General features: G+C 33.7%; 1 protein-coding gene across 1 annotated transcript; it reads right to left on the minus strand.

Annotated features, from left to right (window-relative positions):
* Window positions 1–1,455: 1,455 nt before the first annotated feature.
* On the minus strand, window positions 1,456–4,573 carry LOC109805126 (UDP-glucose 6-dehydrogenase 1). Its single transcript, XM_020367110.3, has 2 exons — window positions 4,391–4,573; window positions 1,456–3,131 (listed from the first exon to the last, which is right to left on the minus strand). The coding sequence occupies exon 2, from the start codon at window positions 3,111–3,113 to the stop codon at window positions 1,671–1,673; it is 1,443 nt and encodes a 480-aa protein (XP_020222699.1). The 5' UTR covers window positions 3,114–3,131; window positions 4,391–4,573; the 3' UTR covers window positions 1,456–1,670.
* Window positions 4,574–22,232: the final 17,659 nt, after the last annotated feature.

The raw sequence follows: 22,232 nt of genomic DNA on the forward strand, positions 1-22,232 counted from the left end.
TCCATAATTCTTGCCACCTTCACTTAGCACAGTTTGTGGGTTTACCTATTTGCTCTAGTGTGGATTGGTTAAGATGGTCAACTGTGTGGATGACTGTTTTATGGTCTCAATGGATTACTAGGAATGAGGCTATTTTCTCTAATAAGGTCACATTACATTCTGACTTATTGGAGTTGATTCAAATTCATTCTTGGAAGTGGCTTAAGGCTAAGGACCTTTCTTTCCAGTAATCCTTTTCATCTTGGGTTGGCTCTCCCGCTGTCTGTCTAAATTTTTTGGACATATACTCAGTTTCTGAGCATCTGAGTATGTAGGGTGAGATTATACTTAGGGGAGATCACATACTGTCATCATCAAGGGTTCAAACACTATCCTTGTGTGAAATCTGTGGTAAATCACTTAGTAATTGCTTATTAGGTGTCGTATCTTCTTTTACTGTGGCTGTAGAATAGGCACCGTGTTTTTTAGTTGCTACAAGTATTCTTTGATCTATTGTATTTGTATATAGGTTAGAGTATCACTTGTACTCCTTTTTAATAAATCTCTTTAGCTTAGCAAAAAAGAAAAAGAGATATAAATGTCAACACCTTTCATGTAAAACATGTTTTAATAATATAATTATTTAAAATTTCATTCCGTAGTAATATACCAAGAAAAAATGTTAAGCAATTTTTTTGAAAAAAAAATCAATAAAACTATAATTTATTTTTAATGAAATCATTTAATTAACTTTTTATAACAAATAATACAAATTTATATTAAAATGTTCAACTAAAGAGAAATTTTTACTATTCTTATTCTAAAATTTCTTTTAAATTTAATCTTTAGCGATCTTGTGAATTTGTTGATATCCTTATTTACATGTTCATAAAGATTTAAGGAAGAAATTTGAGAAGTGAAACGTTTGTATTGAAACCATAAAAATTGTAATTTAATTTTAAATCATGACAGTAATTTCAATTTCTCAAGGATTCAAATGGGTTCAATCTAATTTCAATTAACAAAGAGTAGGACATGGTTTAATGAAGTACAAGTTTGTATCTTAAGAGAAAATATTGGTTATATTAAGATAAATCACCTTTAAAAGAAATTGAGAAATATGATTGTAATTATGAATACATATAGGTAAAGCCTCAACAATGAGTACACACTACAAGAAAGGAAAGCCATAACACCATCCATAACACATTATTTTACAGTTTACAAATGATCATATTTTAAAAAATCAAAATTCACTCATTTTATAAATACTAAAAAATAATTATTTTAAATTTTAAAGATATGGAAATCAAAGAATATTTTTTTACAAAAACTAGAATCAAAACTCCTTGTTTTATAACAGATTAAAAACATGCCAAAACGTTCTCAAAACATTAGCAACTTTTATGGTTGGAGTAGGTCCAAAATTTTCTCATTCAGAAAAGAACATTCACCAAACTAAAAGTAACACCATACTAATCAAATAAAAAAAATCCTTGTAAACTCATAACAGCCAAACAGTGATGAATTGCAGTACAAAGAAAAGCAAAACATAGCCTCCTACTTTCCCATAACTTATACTCATTTATGCCAACTACTATGGGAAAGTGAAAAATGGCAAAGAAAAAATTGTTCAAAAAAGTATAGTAAATAATTGAACCAAACAGAATGCCTCAATCCTTGCACCCCTTTTATGCCACGGCTGGCATGTCCTTAAGCCATGGATCAAGTGGCTTCCCAATTGAGTACACAATGAAGCCAATCTCACGTAACTTATCAACATCCACAATGTTCCTTCCATCAAACACAAATGCTGGTTTTCTCATGTTGTCATACACCTTCTGATAATCAAGGGTCTTAAACTCATCCCACTCGGTCAAAATGCAAACACCATCTGCATCCTTTGTGGCCTCATATGCATCCCAAACCACACTCACTTTCTTCTCAGTTGTAGGACTAGTTGGCTGCAAGTGAATGGGGTGGTCCCAATCAAACTTGTTCATCCAAAGATCCCTCTGAATTTGGTCCTCAGTTACCTGCGGATCATAGATGCTTAGACGTGCCTTGTCACCAAGTAGTCCCTTGCACACATCAATTGCTGGTGTCTCCCTTGTGTCCCCAGTGTCCTTCTTGAATGCAAACCCCAGAATTGCAATCTTCTTGGTAGCAACCGTGTTGAACATTGACGAAACCACACGGTTCACGAACCGGCTCTTCTGGTAGTCATTGATCTTGATCACTTGTTTCCAGTACTCAGCCACCTCTGGCAAACCATTGCACTCACAAATGTAGACAAGGTTCAGGATGTCCTTCTGGAAGCATGAGCCACCAAAGCCAACACTAGCATTCAAAAACTTTGGTCCAATCCTTGTGTCAGTTCCAACAGCATAGGACACTTGTGTGACATTTGCCCCAGTGGCCTCACAAAGTGCTGACATAGCATTCACAGATGAAATTCTCTGCGCCAAGAAGGCATTAGCAGCAAGCTTTGACAGTTCAGCAGACCACAGATTTGTGGTTAAGATTCTCCCCTCAGGAACCCAATGAGCATAAACATTTTTCAATGTTTGAATGGCTTTTTGGCCTTCTGGGGTTTCCCTTCCTCCAATGAGGACCCTATCTGGATTGAAAAGGTCTTGGATTGCAGTTCCCTCAGCAAGGAACTCAGGGTTTGACAGGATTTGGAACTTGATGCCCTTGCCATTGTGAGTCAAAATTTTCTCTATGGCCTCAGCAGTTTTCACAGGGACAGTGGATTTCTCCACCACAATCTTGTCACTCTTGGAGACGTCAGCAATCATGCGAGCTGCACTCTCCCAGTATGTCAGATCTGCAGCCTTGCCGGCTCCAAGTCCGCGGGTTTTGGTCGGCGTGTTGACAGAGACAAACACAATGTCAGCCTCATAGACATGTTTCTCAACATCTGTGCTGAAGAAGAGGTTCTTGCCACGGCATTGCTTCACCACACCATCAAGGCCTGGCTCATAGATTGGAAGCTGGTCACTGTTCCATGCTGCAATGCGGGATTTGGAGATGTCAACAACAGCCACTTCAATGGAGGGGCACTTCAGTGCAATGACTGCCATTGTAGGACCCCCCACATATCCAGCACCAATGCAGCAAATCTTCACCATTTTCCCTTTCTAAACAACCTATCCAATGAGGGGATTCAAATGCATCAGTAAATAAATACAAGTATACGACAAAAGCCAATTTAACAACTAGGGTCTGATTAAATAAACTTCTCAAGAAGCATTCTAAGAAGAAAAAATAAGGAGAACAAATAAAGTAAGCTTTTCCATAAGTTAAAACTAACTTCAATCACAATTTTTTTTGAGAAGCTATATGAGACTCTTCTACAAATTAACTTATGTATAAGATGATTTTAGATTATAGGAAAACTTATTTTCCTTCTTATTTTTCTCTCCTAAACATGTGTATGCAGAAATTTATCCTTTCCCTATATCAATCATGTTCCTTTTGAGTAAATAGTTCATGCATTAATAATATTGTAAAAAAATTTAACATTGTCATTAGTCATTCAATCATAAATTATTATATATGATAAATTTATTGACTCTTACAATACTTATATTAAAATTCATACATGACATGATTTTTTTATTAGTTAACAGTACATAGAAATCGAACTCCTTTTTGATACGCATAATAAGGGGAAGATCAATTTGCATTATATCCATTTTAGAGGACAATGAGACAAGGCACCATAGCTTGTCTTCAGAAGTTACAGAAAAGAATTCATATATGTTAGTGGAAAAAGTCAATAGCACACATCAATTTTCTGTGAAGATTCATTCTCAAGGCCAACAATGGCACAGCCTCACTAGTAAGACTGGCCAACCGAAGCTACATGTTAATGTGTTCCAGATTTTCTTCTAATCATACAGCAAGTACTCAGAAATAGGATTAAAAGCATCCAGATCTAGTAGATGCATCCAGAGTATGATGACTTTGATGATGAACTTTTAGACTACTAGAAGTTGACCACAGAGAGACCAATCTTAAGAAAGTATTGTCAGTAGATCTAGGACTCGGTAATGAAAAAAAAAATGCTTGATATTTCTATTAATACGTCAACCACTGATTGCAGTAGATCCAATTCCAAAGAGGTTCAAAACAAAATCCATGACAGCATTGAATCAAACATAAAATTGAACAACTTACCACACAAGAAAGAGAAAATGGCTAGAGATCTACACACCTTTACACAAATCAGAATCAAACCCATCAATCAGCAAGAACTAACTATACCCCATCACAATTTTTAAGACCAAATTTACTGCCTAAGCTCATAACATGATACCAGAGTAAAAAATATAAAGCTTTAAAATTCGACAAAATCTTTAACACAGGACACCAAATCAGGAAATGGGTGTCAAGTAAACTTTACCTGCAGAAATGAATCTCCTTGACTGAGAAAGAAAGGAAGAAAACAAGAACAAGGAGAAAGAGAGAAGCTTATGTGGAAGAAGTGCTTACAAAGGTTATATATAATATAAGCAAATCTTGGTTTTGTAGCTGTTATTACCAAAAGGGTCAAGCTTTCATAGTGAGAGGGATGTGTTTGGTGCAGAGAGGCTTTCTATTGCATTCTGGTGGGTCACTCTTCTAGAGTGAAAGTAAGGGCAATATTGGGAACACAAGTTAATTCACACAAGTGCACAATGACATCTTAGCACGTTTCCACTTTTTGTGTGTGTCTCAGTTTCTGTGTCAACTTCAAGCACGTCGATCGGCAATGTCATTAGTCACCATCGCCTTCTTCCTAAGAAGCTCTCTCATTTCCTCACTCATGCAAAATTATTTTGGAAAGTGAATAGCATGAAACTATCTCACGCTCTATATATGTGAAGCATAACTAATTTTGTCAATGAAATTTAGTGAGTATTTTTAGTGGATTGTCCATATCATAAAAAAAAAATTCATTTATAAAACTCAAAATTTAAGATTTCTATTTAGAATGCTGTAAAATATATATATATATTTAGAACAACGAAACATTATATGTAGTGAAATAAGATTATATCGTTAATGTACTATGTAAGGATGGAATTTGTTTTGATTATTCTAATTTATATAGATAAAAAAAATATAAATAAAGTCCATCATATATAATAAATTAGTTGAATGAAACCAATTTATATATATAATAGTTTCATTCAACGAATTCATTATATATAACTGAAATAGTTTATAATACTGTTTATATTACATCGACCTTTGTCATTAAATTGACCTTTAATTTACCACTAAATTGGTTTTAATAATCATGATATTATATTGATTTAATAATTATGATATTATTTTTGTTTGAATGTCATTACAAAATATAATTGTCTTTATACTATTTATTCATATAATAAATGATATTCTATCCTAATGAAATAATAAATGCTCTTATATTAAAGTACTACTATATGATAAAATTAATAATTAATATACATTCAATTTATTGAAAAGTAACGCAATTATCAAAATTATACTCTTTTTTCACAGGAACAAAATTTCACTTTTTTTACACTTTATTCCTCCCCTATTTTTATATCTTTCTAAATCAAATTTTTATCTAAATTTTAGTATGTTAAAATCACAATATACTTAAATTAAAATTAGTAATAAACATTTTTTTACTTAGTCACTTTAAAAGAGCATTTTTCATTCCATCTCATATTTTTAATTTAGATGAATTTTCTTATCATGCTTATGTTAATATGCTTAATATAGTTAAATACAAACCGGCCGATTTCCATTTGTCTAATTTGAGAAAATAACGGTGCTATTTGAATTAACTCTAGTTAATTATTACATCTTCTTCAAAAAGTAATTTACTCCAATCATTACTTCATCTTCTCTGAAAAGGAATTTACTCCAACAATCTCTAAGGTCTATAATTATTGGTGAGGATTATATGAGCAAGACCATCATGTGCACTTATGTAGAACTAGGTTAAAATATTTTACGAGCTTTCATTGAAGCACATTGTGCAAACTTCAAAATTAAGGATGCACTTTGCTTCAAAAGTTAGGAAATGTTGAGTGCATGTGAAGCTAGAAAGAGGAAACAACCAACAACTCAAGTATATATATATATATATATATATATAAGCTGAAAGAAACAAGAATTATGGGATGGTCTATGGTCTTGATGCCTTAAGAAACTATGCAAGGTACAAAATAAAAGCTCGGTTTCTATGGATAAAAATAAAGTAGAAAAGAGAGATGAGAAATAAATATAAATTTCCATTATTTATTTGAGAGGAAGAAGGGATGAGAAAAAAAAAACCAATAAAACATATTTGTTTTTATCAAAACTCAGTTACTTATATCATCAAATTAATTTTATTCAACATTTTTCATGAATTTACTAAAATTTTGACTAATTTTCTTTTACTTATTTTTTCAAATTAATTGAGTATACTTTTCGTACTAAAAACACAGATAAGATATATAAAAACATACAAATACGTGACTATTTTCGAAAACATCTTTAATAGTATAAGTGATAGATCCACATTTAAGTCAGAGTGGACAAATACATCATCTTATTTTAATTTAAACAAGTTACTATTTTTGACAACATCTTTAATAGTACACAGTGATGGATCCACATAAGATTGGACAAATTCATTCCCTTACTTTAATTAAATTATTAGTGTGCGTAAGTGTGTATGTATGTTATTCAATGTTTTTCAAGAATTTACTTAAATTATGTGCATGTTATTCAACATTTTTCATGAATTTACTTCAATTTTGACTAATTATTTATTTATTTATTTATTCAAATTAATGGAGTATATTTTTCTTACAAATTTTAACATTTATATTTTTAAATTTGATCCACTAAATAAAAAATACATATATAATATAGGAAAATATGTAAATAAATTACTATCTTTGGCAACATCTTTAGTGGCACACAACTACACCCCCTCACTTTAATTAAATTATTAATGTATATGTGTGTGTAAAAGTATAGGATTCTACACCCTTAATATTATATAATGACCCTCCCGACCATCGATAAAAGTTAAATTCTTTAGGTTAATTAAAATATCTTTTTAATTCCTATATCTTCATTTACTTTATATTTTAGTTCTTATATATAGTTTAAATTTTACTTTTTGAGTCCACATTAGTCACTTTTAGTAGGGGTATTTATTGGATCAGTTCAATATGATGATCATCCAACAATCTAAACAAAATCAATTAAATTGGTTTGATTTTTTTCGAGTCCAATCCAAACCAAACCAATTAAACTCGATGTTGATTAGTTTAAGTATCGGATTTACACATTTAAAATTCAAACCAACTTGAGTCAAACCAGATGATTTATATAGTATTACTTTTTTTATTTGATTAACAATTAATATATATGTATCATTTTAATTATTTTGAAGATATTTTTTTTATAACAATATGTAAATGTTTTCATTCTTTTTTTCAAATACTTAAAGAAATCAAGAAAAGCTATATTGCAATATATTAAGAGTCATTACACACACTATATGGAATTTGAAATCTTTAAGTAGATTAAGAAAATAAATCAAGAGGAATTATATTGCAAATCTATCAATTTAGTTAATTTTTGATAATATATCGATTGAGTTAATGTTGAAAAATCTATTTATTTTGAGAAAAATATTTTTAATTTATTTTTTATAAAAAAAATTCGTTAAATATTCGATGATCTGAATCGAATCAATCCAATCAACATCGGATTAGTTAGCTTTGGATTAAGCAAAAACAATTATGACATTTGAACCAATCTAAACTAATTAAATTTAATTGGTTTAAATTTAATTTTTATCCAAATCCAAACTAATCTAACTCTTGCACACCCCTAATTTTTAGTCCATATAATTTAAAAATGGACCTTTTTAGCAATGTTTAAAAATCGAACCGATTATCAAATCAATTAGGTTATTAGATCAATAGGTCAGAGGTCAAACTAGTGAGTCACTAATTGAATCACATGACTTGATTTCTATTAAATTTTTTAAAAAAAATATTCATGTTATATGTTTTATACCTATAAATTTCAATAAAATTTATAGTCTCTTAAAAAAAGTCTCTAAAAAAGTTATAGTCAATATAATAATAGAACAACCAAATTATACATTGTTTGAACTGCATAAGTTAATATGATTAAATATATAATTTTAAATTAGAAATATGTTATATAAATTATTTAATTCAATCATTTTTAAATTAAATCATTTAGGAGTTTTATCTTTAAATAAAACATAATTTAATAAAGTATATTAGTACATATATTATATTTGTTACAAATTATATCAAGAAATCAATTGTCTTAGTAGTAAGGCATTCTCACTTATATGAGAATGACTTGTGTTTAAGTCTCACTAATAACATTTTTAAGAATATTTTACTTGGATTTTTTAGTACACCAAAGAATAATCAATATTCGACCAAAAAGTTCACTGGTTTGATCGAAAAATCAGCCAGGTCACACTGGCTCTAAGCGGGATGGCGACATATCCAACCCAATGTGTGACTCAGACCGATTAGGTCATCGATTTTTGATTCAACCAGTCGATCTAGGCCGATTTTCAAAATTATGTTTTTTAGTCCATATACTTGCTTTTTAAAATACTTTTTATCCTTTGTGCCTCTTTTATGTTAAAGTAACGGAGGTCTTCAACCTTGTGCTTCTAATGTTGAATTTATTTTGCTAGAGTTATACTCTTAATGCTTTGTTTGTCTCTTTTACTTTCTCATGTGAAACTTATTGTTGAGACACCCATTGTCTAATTTTTTTTTGCAATTGTCATACTTTGATGACTCGTATTCATATAATGTTGATTGGAAAAAATTGGATAATGGATATCTCAACAATGAGCGTTGTAGATGAAGGTTAAAAAAGACATGAGACATCAAAAAACCTAATTTAGGATAACTCTAGTAAAATAAATTTGAAATCAAAAACAAAAAATTGAAGACCTATGTCATGTTAACACAAAAAGAAAATACAATATTTTAAAAAAATTAACAAGGATTAAAAATGATTAAAAAATAAGTATAAAATCTTTAAAAATCTATTTTAAATTATATATATAAACTAAAACATAAAATAAGTGAAATTATAAAAATTAAAATATATTTTAATCAGTTTTTTTTAATTAAAATATAATAAAATTATTCTTAACATGGATCAAGCCACAATCAGGACGGTTGAAAAGTTAACTTCATCAATGAACCATCCAACTCTATGTGCATATACTTTATAAATATAATACATTACTATTAATCTACCAATCAACCGAGAGTATTGGATCTACCAATACTATCATAGTACTTCTTTAGTAGTCATTGTCACTGGGTTTGTCTTCCCACTAATTCGATCAAATTGAATGTTGATGGAAGCTACAACCTCATGTCCCATATTCGTGGATATTTTAGTTGCTACTAATTATTGGCTTTCCTATGTCATCATTAATGGTCATTTCATTTATTTTAGACATGCTAGATAAACTTTTTCAAAAGTATCTACAAGAGAAAAATATATGATATAAAAATGAAATTAGCTTTATAAATTAAAATTAATTTATATATAAATTTTTAAAAAAATATTAGGAAGGAGATTTTACAAATTAGCTTATACATAAATTAATTATGTTAAAAATTATTAAGTATGATTCTGACATAACTCAACCTTATAAAATTGACTTATAAGGTAAGAATTAATTCTTACTCATATCCTCTTTTGAGCATATCACTAATCGATATAAGATTTACAACACACTTCCTTCATTTGTAAGATTGAACATCTTAACTAGGAAATTTGCAAGATTGGGCATTGCAAGTAGTTTACAACATTTGCTAATATGGTACCATCATAAGAAAAAAAATTATAAGTCTAATTCATCCTTACAAAATTGACTATAAAACAAGGATTACTTCCACTTGTATACTCTATATTAGTCGTCTCATTAGTTGATGTGAGATTCTAACAAAAATAATTTTATTCAATTTGATTATCAAATAGTTCAATTCGATTATATATATATATATATATATATATATATATATATATATAATTCAAGTCAAATTTTTATGAAAATGGATCACTTTTTATAATTTAGTTTGTGACACCCTCTACGCCGACATAATACGCAATAATTGTAAGATAAAATTTGAATGAATAAAAACTTTCTCAATTAGCAAATAGGTAAAGGATTCACATTCACATACATAATGTAACACCCCATTTTTATTTCATTTTTTATTTTATTAACTTGAGGGTATTTTGGTAAATTTTATAAAGGTATAGGGGTGATTTAGTAGCTTGGAACGGGTTGTTCCGGAATTGGAACGGGTCGTTCCAAACTACCAAAATATATGCGAGTTCGTTGCCCAGAACGGGTCGTTCTCAAGTTGGAAGGGGCCGTTCTGGACTATTAAAAACTGCTTTTAACTCTAAGCGGGAACGACCTTGGAACGGGCTTGGAACGGTCTTGGAACGGGCTTGGAACGGGCTATGGCAGTTGTGAGTAATAAATGCAACCAGAACGGGCCGTTCTGGTTTGAGAACGGGCTGTTCTGGGTGTGATTTTTACCCATGTTTTTATGGTCCATAACGGGCCATTCTGAATTTGGAACGGGCCGTTCCGGCGAAGTCTGAGGCCTATAAATTGAGCTCTCTGCCACTCTGAAAAAGCACACCTCTCACTTTCTGACTTATTTTCTTCTGCTCTCTCTTCTTTTCTCTCTACTTTCTGCTTCAGACCGAGGGGAACCCAGCGAGGGAGACCAACCAGATCTCGTATAAATTCAGCTTCTACATATCCAGGTACGGGGGAAAAGGGATTATTTATATGTAGAGTTACATGAGGGAATTTGGTAGAGGAAGAGCCCCTTAAGATTATGAGTAATTTTATAATTATTTCTGTTTGGAGAATTATTGGTCTCATGTGATTCTGTATATAATTAGGACTACGAATATATGATTAATTTGTAAAAATGATGCTCTGAGAGAGAAAACGAAATTATAAAAAAAAGTGCCTGTAGGCTAGATTTTGGAAAAATTGGAATATTTCTGTTTGAGAAATTGATGATCCCATTAGATTCTGTATGTGTTGAGGATTAGAAATACATATTTAATTTGTAAGAATGATGATTTGAGAGGGAGAACAAAACTGTAGAAAAGTGCCTGTGAGTTAAGTTTTGGAATAATTGGGGGTTTTACTGTTTATGTTAAAATTATATTAAATTGATAATTCTATTAATTATTTTATTAATTTATGAATGTTATTGTTATATTATTTTATAAGAATTGATGATCTAGATGTGAATTGCTTGAGGGATGTGTAAACCCTTATTTTGTTAGACTTATATGTTGAGTATGTGATATGGAATTGTGTATGTGATATGGAATCGTGATATGAGATGAGATGTTGTATGGACATGATTAAGAATGTGATTGCAAGGTGTTTCCTCACACTAATGACTAGGGATGGCACGACCCCTGGGTAAGTGGTGCTACAGGGAGGGCGTGACCCTAGCATGGTGTGGGATGAGTAAGACAGTTAACACACACCACTTATGTCGATTGTAATGTTATTGTGGTTCCTCACGCTGATGCTTCAGGGACGAGCGTACTCCTGAATGACCAGGGATGATACGAACCCTGGGTAGGTGATGCTTCAGGGACGAGCGTACTCCTGGATGATCAGGGATGATACGAACCCTGGTATGGTGTGGGTTGAGTGAGGCAATTAACCCATATCACTTGTGTCAGATGTGGCGAGGTCTTGGCATAGTGTTAATTGTAAGATTGGCTTGAATTATGGATGTGGAAATGATATTGTTAATTGTAAGATTTATGTGGATTATGATGGATTGATGTAATTGTGAATTGAGATGTGAAAATGATGAATTATAATATATATATATATAAATGCTTGTAAATATTTTATTAAGTAACAAGTCATGATGAGATTACATTTGTGGTGTGTTTGTATGTGCTTTACATATGAATGTTTTCTTTTCTTACCGTACAAATTGTGGATGTTTTAGGTGAGGAAGATCTGGCTACGAGTGGCATCTAGAATGCCAACGGTTGAATTGTGGGAATGCTCTGATATTGTGACATCGGGGCTAGGGATGGCAAATATACCCGTACCCGCGGGTAATACCCGAACCCGTCCTGACTTTGACGGGGAATACCCTGTTTGACCGGGTACGTGTACGGGTACGGGTAAAACCCGATATATTAAATCGGTACGGGTACGGGTACGGGTACGGGTACGGGTATGTACTTACCCGCCCCGTACCCGTACCCGTACCCGTCCCCGTTCCCATTTTTAATTTAATACCACTTTCAATTTAATTATATTAAAGAATTTTAATATTTTTTTATGTATAATTATTTATTATAATATGAGATAAAAAATAACTTAATTATAATTATAAAAAATAAAAATTTTGACGGGTACGGGTACGGGTATGGGTATACCCGATACCCGACGGGGACGGGGATGGGGATGAAAATCACATACCCGACGGGTACGGGTACGGGGATGGGGATGAGTTTAGCTCGCGGGGACGGGGACGGGTATCATGAAACCCGTACCCGCCCCGCCCCGTTGCCATCCCTAATCGGGGCAGAGGATTTTTAGAACATAGTTTTTATATGGATTTGGAATTGTAAATGTTATTTTTGAAAATAATTTGTAAACTCTTGCGTTTCATTTTTATTATTTTGGTTATTGAAGAATAATTTTGAAGATCCTCATGTGAACCCTTTTATCAAAATTGAAAAATTTATTTGTAAGTTTTCATTATTACAATATATGTGTTGGGGTAGTAAAGGTGTCACACATAATCATAGTTCACTTGCGGAAATTACAAAATAAATAAAGTTAAAGGTTTTCCAAACAAAGAAAGAAACTAAAGTCCTAAACTAGTCCTAACTATGCCCTGATGTCACATATCCTATCAGAGCACTCCCAATTGAAACCTAAGCCTCATCACCAACATCCTCATACTGATGATCACCTACAACACAATAAAAATACACATAGGGCAAATAGGGGAGTGAGAAATATCTCACTCAGTTTCAGGTGTAAAAATAACAGTTAGGCAACACACACACAAGTCATAACGAGCATAACCATAGCTACAAAATAATCAGATGCAAATTCAAATTATACATATAACAATAACGCATACACGGTCATTCATCATGCAATGCTGTCATGGACTCGACTCATAAATAAATGCATGTGGCGTCAGTCACGTGTCTCATAATCACATATCACGTGATATGTTGCCGAAGCAACATACCTGGAGTAATCTAGGAGTACATGTTAGCTCAATCGTGCACTCTCAACTAGAAAAATGTACTGCTAGGGTCTCGTCAGGATAGATAAGCCGCGCAAGATACGTCCCATTCACACAAACGGGCAGAACTGGGCCTTCCAAACCACATTATCCCCTAGGACTCTCCAAGATGTTTCACACTTGGAGGGCTTTCCCTAACGATGTACTCCATATCGTACCCCGTCACATAAATGCATATGATGCATGTCACACATTCACAAACTCATGGACTCATCACTTTACTTGTCATGGAATTTCATGTCTTATCTCATTTCATCACGTTTCACATTCTCATAGTCATAGTGTTCACAATAGCATGTCATTCACATCATGTCTCATTTGTTCATATTTCACATAGTCATACTCAGAATTGTTCCTCATAGGATTTCGCACAGGAACCCACAAAGCACTCTAATTCATATCAAAACTTATCTAATTTTGAAATCAAACACATATTTACACTTGTTGAGCATCGAGGGGGTTACCACACATATACACATGTCTCCACATTGGTGAGACATTGTTCGTTTTGGGCCCAAGCCCTCACAGTTTTACTTTTGGACATCACCCAAAAGGACCACGGTTTACCCCCTCCCCTGCAGTAGAAACTACGAGTATTATCCGATGGTGGCCTACAGAGCTCACTCACGCTTTGAGTGCTTGCATCGTCGCTCCATCATGACCTCCCTCATGACAGCGGGACACGCCTCCTAACCCTCCATGTTAATAGGAAGCCTCTCTTCCACATGGACCCACCGTTAGGAAGGCTTTTGACACAAGGGATCCCAAACTTGGATCCACCTGCCAACCATCATACTCGTCGAACCGGTCACTTGATCAGACCATCGGCTCTGATACCACTTGTTAAGCATAAGGGGGTTACCACACATATACACATGTTTCCACGTTGGTGAGATATTGTCCGCTTTGGGCCCAAGCTCTCACAGTTTTGCTTTTGGACATCACCCAAAAGGCCTCTCAACCAATTAATGGAGACAATTGTGTGTATATTTAAACCCATGTCCATCCTTTTGTTTGAACGATGTGGGACTTTGCTTGCATCCCAACAACACTCAACATCACACAAGGAACACAACAGAACATTCAGAAAGCAAAAAAGAAAACTTTCATATTTTTCCTGTTCCTAGAAGCATGCATCAGTAAGGGATTGGGGGGTCAATCCTATTACCGAGCAATTATTCCCACACCCCGAGCGAAGTTTCTCACTCCCCCCTTACCTGGATACGCAGAAGATGAAGCTAAAGTAGAATCTGGTTGATCTCCTTATCTTGGTTCTCCTTGGTCTTCAGAGAGTGTGTCAAGGAGCAGTACCTGAGTATGCTATTTATAGACATTAGAAGTGGCCAGAACGGCCCGTTCTAGATTCATTCGTCATGTGTTAAATTCGCATCTAGAATGGCCCGTTCTGGAGTTGAGTTTTAACTCACAACGACCATGTTTGGAACGACCCATTCCCAACTAGAGTTTATAGGCCTTTTTAGTAGTTTGGAACGGCCCTTTCCAGTTTGGGAACGACCCGTTCTGGGCTACTAAATCACCCTTATTGGCCTTTGAGCCTTCGTATAATTTATAAAAATCGAGGTGTTACATAGTTTAATTGAATTCACTATCAGTTTAGTTATGTTCTACTTTTTTTTATAACCTTACTTAAAACTTTTTGCTTAAAAATGCATTACATGGTCATTTAGCGCTAAATTGCTAATTATTTGACACTTTTGCATAGACTAGAAAAAGATATCAAGCAAATTATTAATTATTGGGTTGTGGCATAACTTTCAAGCTAATAATTATTGGGTTGAAAAGATGTACTACACAGTCATTTAATTAAGTTTGCATAAAATAAAGTAGTTCCTTTGAGTGACACTAATCTAGAGTCATTTTAACCTGTGGCCAATAATTTGATTCTTAATTAGTTTTGTTCAAGCATTAAGTACAAATCAAGACAATAAATTGTAACTTAATTTGATAAGATAACACCTTAGAAAAAAGACATTGTAAGCACTCCAACATCCAAGTCATTAGGTATTTTGATAAAGTAACAATAAAGAAATGAAAGAGCATCAACATGCCATAAGGGTAGTTTTTTTAGGGGTTTGAGAATGATGCAAAATGTGTAGAGTTATTTAGGTCGCATAGAAAATTTGTTAGGATATTTAAATGTGACAGTATCGGTCACACCCTAGAATACATTATCTATGTGTATGGGTTGATTTAAATGAGGGTCGATTTAAATGATGGTCTCAAATACCTTTTCGAATTTATCTTCAACATATATGTCATTCATGAGATCTAAATGATTAAACACATATGCTATAGGAAAAGATTAGTGATGAGTATTCTAACTAAAGTCAAGTTAGTTGTACCCTCAAATGGATGTAAAACTAAAGCTTTATATCTTTTTGTGCAAATTTAACTTTAATGTATTTACCCATAAAAAGTGTGTATGGAAACAACTTTATTAGTAGGAAGCAGCAATGACAAACTATCATACTCCTCTACAATCATATGTGGCAAAAATATACAAACTTGCATAAATGAATTATTTCTTTAGTTTAACATATCAAATTTACTTTAAAAATATTATGATTAAAAATAAACTATTTAATTTATTCAAACAAATTAAACTCATGAAACCAAAGTTAAAAATATTATCTTGAATTTAGAATTATCCAGTTTAAACCAAATCAAATCAATAAAAAATAATTTATAATGGTTAAATTTCCGACTACTTAGCATAGGAAAAAGATTAATTCCCACCACTTAAATTGTGACACCCTCTACCCCAACATACATATACAGTAATTATAAAAAATATAAAAATTTTCATCATAAAAAAATCAAATTTCCAGCCACGTAAGGGTAAAGAGTTCACATTCATAAACTTAATCCAAATAACATGCCGGTAAAATTACAAAGAAATAAAATTGAATTTTCCAAAATACTTTAATAAGAACATCTTTAAACTAATTCTATCTATGTCCCGATGTCACATGTCCTATCAGAGCAAAACCCAACATAGAAGCCTAAGCTTCATCACCAACATCCTCAGCCTCACGCTGATGATCACCTGTATATCAAACAAGAGAAACAACACAAAAGAAGGGAGTGAGAAATATCTCACTCTAGCTCACGGTGTAGGAACGCACACTGGATAGCCAAACACAAACAATACAGTTACCTCATAGATCAATCAACAACAATAGTTTATTCAATCATCCAAGTCATACAAATAGTAATTTATCATCATTTAATAATAAGGATGCACATGCATGGACACGGACTTCACATTATCATGCATGTGGCGACAGTAAAACATCACATGGCATATTGCTGCTAGCAATACACGAAGAGTAGTCTAGAGTACATGCCGGGTCACACCCTCTGCGCATTCTCACTAGAAGGATATACTACCAGAGTCTCGTCGGGATAGCTAAGCCGCGCAAGATACATCCCATGCACACAATGGGCGAGACTGGGACTTCCAAACCGAGCTATCCCCAAGGACTAATCTCCAAAGCTTTTACACTAGGGGGCCTTCTCTGGCGGTGTATTCTATATCGTACCCTTAAAACACTTATGCAAATGATGCATGTCAATCAAGACTATATGCATTCTCATATCACATTATCATTTCCCATGGTCATATCACATCATCACATTATCTCATCATATTTCATTATCACATTTCATATCTCATGTCTCAATCACATTTCACATTATCACATTATCTCATCATATTCACCAAGCCTTCACAGAGCACTTTAATTTATATCAAAACTCATTTATTTATAAAATTAAATACATATTTTTACATCTCATCAAACAAGGAATATAACAGAAAAATCAGAAATCAAAACAGAAAATATTTCATATTTTGCCTATTTCTCATAGGGTTTCCAGCAGGAACCCACAGAGCACTCTAGATCATATTAAAACATATTTATTTTCAAAATTAACCACATACTCATGCATCACATCCAACAAGGAACACAACAAAGTAATCATAAGGCAAAATAGAAAACATTCATATTTTGCACGTTTTCTCATAGGGTTTCCCATAGAAACCCATAGAGATCTCAAGTCATACAATTAATTGCATATAAGAAAAATAATAAGCAAAACAGATATAATTGGGAGAAACCCCTCATACATGAGCATACATAAAAATACAGCAAACACAGGATTGGGGGCCAATTCCACTACCCAGCATACAATCTCACACCCAGAGCGAGGTTTCTCACTCCCCCCCTTACCTGGATGATGATGGAGGTGAGTAGAAGAAATGAAACACAAACTCCTCCTAAGCTCCTCCTAGGCTCGGATCCTCTTCAATGGAGATTGAAATGCACTTGGAGAACTTATGAAGATGAAACACAATTGCGGAAATGGAAGAAGGAAGTATCCAAGCTCAAGAACTCAAAGGATTGCACACTTCAAAGTGAAGGAAAAACTAGGGTTTCCTAAGGTGTTTGAAGGCATTCTCTTAAGGTTCTCTCTTGGAATATTTTCGGTGACTCTTGAGGGAATAAGCTGAAATCAAAGTTCAGAAATTCTCATATATTCAAAAGTGTGTTACAAGGTGAGAAAGGTTACACTTATAGGAAAAATTAGGGTAACTTGGCGGCACCTTTAGTGAACCAAAGTGGCGCCAAGTTTGAATTTCAAATTTGAATTTGAAATTCAAACTTTGGCCACCTCACCTAGTCACACGGATGCTACCTTCATTTGATTGTCATTTGGAAGTGATTTGAGATGAATTTGGAGCTCACATGGCCGGATCCACTCCATGCCATCCATGTGACTCAAATTCAATTCAAATTACTTCTAAATGATAATTAAATGAAACCTAATTTTCCTATTAATGTATACTTCCTATAATCCTATGCTAATGACCGAAATACATTGGTCCAATGAATACAATGAATAGAAAAAAAAATATAAGAAGAAGAATGAGCCCAATATTTGGTATCAAAAGCCCAAAGCTCAAGAAGCCCAAAATTAAGCCCAAGACACCTAAACCCTAATCTATGGTCAAAATACAAGACCAACAACAAAGTAAATTCCTATACTAAGAAAATACAACTAAACATGGTGTTCAATCAATTAAAGCCCAAGTGAGAAGCACCCTAGGCCCACCAAGCCCATTGGGCCCACTAAGCTCTGAAGCAGTCAAATCTTCAAGTAACCTCCTGGCCATAGCTCTAGTGGTTGGGCCTTTAGCCCATGCTCTTCCATCATTCCCTCCCTCTTGAGAAGGATTCGACCTCGAATCTGAAGGCTCCTCCTCATCATCACTAGCACCTACAAAAGGTTTAAGATCACTCACATTAAAAGTAATGTTGACTCCATAATCAGAGGGTAAATCAAGTCTATAAGCGTTATCATTGATACGCTGTAAGACCTGAAAGGGACCATCTCCTCTAGGACTGAGTTTGGACTTCCTTTGTTGTGGAAAACGTTCTTTTCTTAGATGAAGCCAAACCCAATCTCCTTCCTCGAAGATCATAGCTTTCTTGCCTTTATTTCCTTGTTTTGCATACTTCTCATTTTGATTTTGAATATGAATTTTAATCCTTTCATGTAATTTCTTGATAAAGTCAGCCCTTGAAGCCCCTTCCTTATGAATGAAATGCTCAACATTAGGAAGAGGTATCAAGTCTAGAGGGGTCAAAGGATTAAACCCATACACAGCCTCAAAAGGAGAAATATTGGTAGTTTTATGAACTATCCTATTGTAGGCAAATTCAATATGGGGTAAAAACTCATCCCAAGATTTGTGATTACCCTTTAGGACTGCTCTAAGCATAGTAGACAGAGATCTATTCACTACCTCAGTTTGGCCATCTGTTTGAGGATGACAAGTAGTTGACAAGAGGAGTTTAGTTCCTAGTCTTGACCATAAGACACGCCAAAAGTGGCTTAGGAACTTTGTATCTCTATCTGAAACTATAGTCCTAGGAAGTCCATGAAGTTTAACCACATCTCTAAAGAAGAGTTTTGCAATGTTTCTTGCATCATCTACTTTGTGGCATGGAATAAAATGAGCCATTTTACTGAAACGGTCCACTACCACAAAAATAGAATCCATTCCCCTTTGGGTTCTAGGTAAACCTAGCACAAAATCCATGCTAATATCTACCCAAGGGGAAGAAGCAACAGGCAAAGGTGTGTATGTTCCATGAGGCATTACTTTAGACTTAGCTTGTAAACAAGCTAAACATCTAAAACAATGCCTTTGGACATCCTTTCGCATATGGGGCCAATAGAATTTTTCTTTTAGTAAACTAAGGGTTTTATCAACTCCAAAGTGCCCCATAAGCCCACCTTCATGACTTTCTTTAATTAACAGTTTTCTAATGGATCCTTGGGGTATACACAATCTTCCTTCTTTGTATAAATACCCCTCAGCCATATAAAAACCATCAAAAGCTTTTTGTTGACATTTTTTATAATTATCACCAAGTTCAAGATCTTCTTCATACAATTCCCTAATATTATCAAATCCAAGAATTTGAGTTCCTAGGGACACAAGCAAGGTATGTCTCCTAGATAAAGCATCAGCTACAACATTGGATTTTCCTTTCTTGAATTTAATAATATATGGAAATTGTTCAAGAAACTCTAACCACTTGGCATGTCTCTTATTTAATTTACCTTGACCTCTTAAATATTTAAGTAACTCATGGTCACTATGGATGACAAACTCTTTGGACACAAGATAGTGCTCCCAAGTTTGTAAAGCTCTAACCAAAGCATACAACTCCTTATCATAGGTAGGGTAATTGAGGGAGGCACCTTTTAGTTTTTCACTAAAATATGCAATGGGATGTCCTCCTTGCAATAACACTGCTCCTATGCCAACTCCTGATGCATCACACTCTAGCTCAAAAGTCTTTTCAAAATTAGGTAGAGCTAAAATGGGTGCATTAGTAAGTTGATCTTTAAGTAATTGAAATGCTTGGTCATGCTTTGAAGTCCATTCAAATAAAATGTCTTTTTTGACAAGATCATTCAAGGGTGAAGCAATGCTAGAGAAGTTAGGCACAAATCTTCTATAAAAACTTGCTAAACCATGAAAACTCCTAACTTCACTAACATTTTTAGGCTTGGGCCACTCTTGAATGGCTTTAATTTTCTCGGGATCCACTTGGACCCCATTTTTGCTTACAATGAACCCTAGGAAAACCACATGATCCACACAAAAAGTACATTTTTCAAGATTTGCAAATAATTGGTTTTCCCTAAGGATCATCATAACTTCTCTAAGATGTCCTATGTGATCATCTTGAGACCTACTATAGATTAATATGTCATCAAAATAAACAACAACAAATTTTCCTATACATTCTCTCAAGACATGATTCATAAGCCTCATGAATGTACTTGGTGCATTAGTTAAACCAAAAGGCATAACTAACCATTCATACAATCCAAATTTGGTCTTAAAAGCAGTTTTCCATTCATCACCCTTTTTAATTCTTATTTGATGATAACCACTTTTAAGATCAATTTTAGAAAATATGGAAGCACCATGTAACTCATCAAGCATATCATCAAGTCTAGGGATTGGGTGCCTGTACTTGATTGTGATATTGTTAATAGCCCTACAATCACAACACATTCTCCATTTTCCATCTTTCTTGGGCACTAACAATACAGGCACAGCACAGGGACTCAAACTCTTTTGAACCCACCCCTTATTCAATAATTCATGAACTTGATTCTCTATCTCCTTAGTTTCTTGGGGATTTGTCCTATAGGCTGGTCTATTGGGTAGACTAGCCCCAGGCAAAAAATCAATTTGATGTTCTATACCCCTAAAAGGAGGAAGGCCTTTTGGACCTTCACTAGGGAATATATCATCAAATTCTTTTAATAATTGAGAAACTAGAGGAGGTAAAGAACTAAGCTCAATGCTTAAATTATGAAACTGAAGCACACTTTTACAAAGAAGAAGGTAAGAAGGCTTTTCAACATTTAGAGTTTGTTTTAGAGTTTCTTGTTGAATTCCTTCTAAAGATTTCTCTTCCTTCTTCTTTGAAGAATTATGCTTCTTTTCCTTTTTGTTGTTTTTTTTTTTAATCAAGTTTTTTTTTTCTTCTTCTCTTTTCTTTTTCATTTGTACTTGATCCTCTATCACTTGTGAAGGAGACAAAGGATGAAGTACAAACTTCTTTTCTTTATGAGTGAAAGTAATTTCATTGGTAAGGCCATTGTGCATGGTTTTCTTGTCAAATTGCCATGGCCTTCCCAACAAAATATGACAAGCTTCCATTGGAACTATGTCACAAACCACTTGGTCTTCATAGTTACCAATAGAGAACTTGACTTTCACTTGTTGATTAACATTAATATCCCCATCTTCATTAATCCAATGAAGTTGATATGGTTTCGGATGGGGAATAATAGTAAGACCAAGCTTCTCTACCAACCTTGTGCTACAACAATTGCAACAAGACCCACTATCCACAATGAGAGAACAAGCATTGTTTAAAACTTTACACCTTGTGTGAAATATGTTCTCCCTTTGTGAAAGATGGGACTCATGAGGTTGGCTTCCTAGAAGCCTTCTAACCATGAGAAGTTGACCATCATAAGGATATGCACTTTCAATGTGATGGTCTTCTTCACTAGTTTCACTATCACTTGAAGTGGTAGTACTAGTTTCATCAACACTACTATAAACGTCTTCCCCTTTCAAAATCATCACCTTTTTAGTGGGGCATTGAGAAGCTATATGGCCTCTCCCAAGACATTTAAAGCATTTGATGTCACTAGTCTTACTACTAGAAGTGACACTATTTTTATTTTTCTCTTTTTCAAGACCTTTGCCAAATTTCTTAGAGGAATCAAATTGACCCTCCCTCTTGT

This window comes from Cajanus cajan, chromosome 2, assembly GCF_000230855.2.
Source record: "Cajanus cajan strain Asha chromosome 2, NIPB_CcT2T_4, whole genome shotgun sequence".
Classification (NCBI taxonomy): domain Eukaryota; kingdom Viridiplantae; phylum Streptophyta; class Magnoliopsida; order Fabales; family Fabaceae; genus Cajanus; species Cajanus cajan.

Bases quoted from the DNA above. Each gene is read 5' to 3' on its own strand.
- LOC109805126 (XM_020367110.3), bottom strand. From the start codon at position 3,113: ATGGTGAAGATTTGCTGCATTGGTGCTGGATATGTGGGGGGTCCTACA.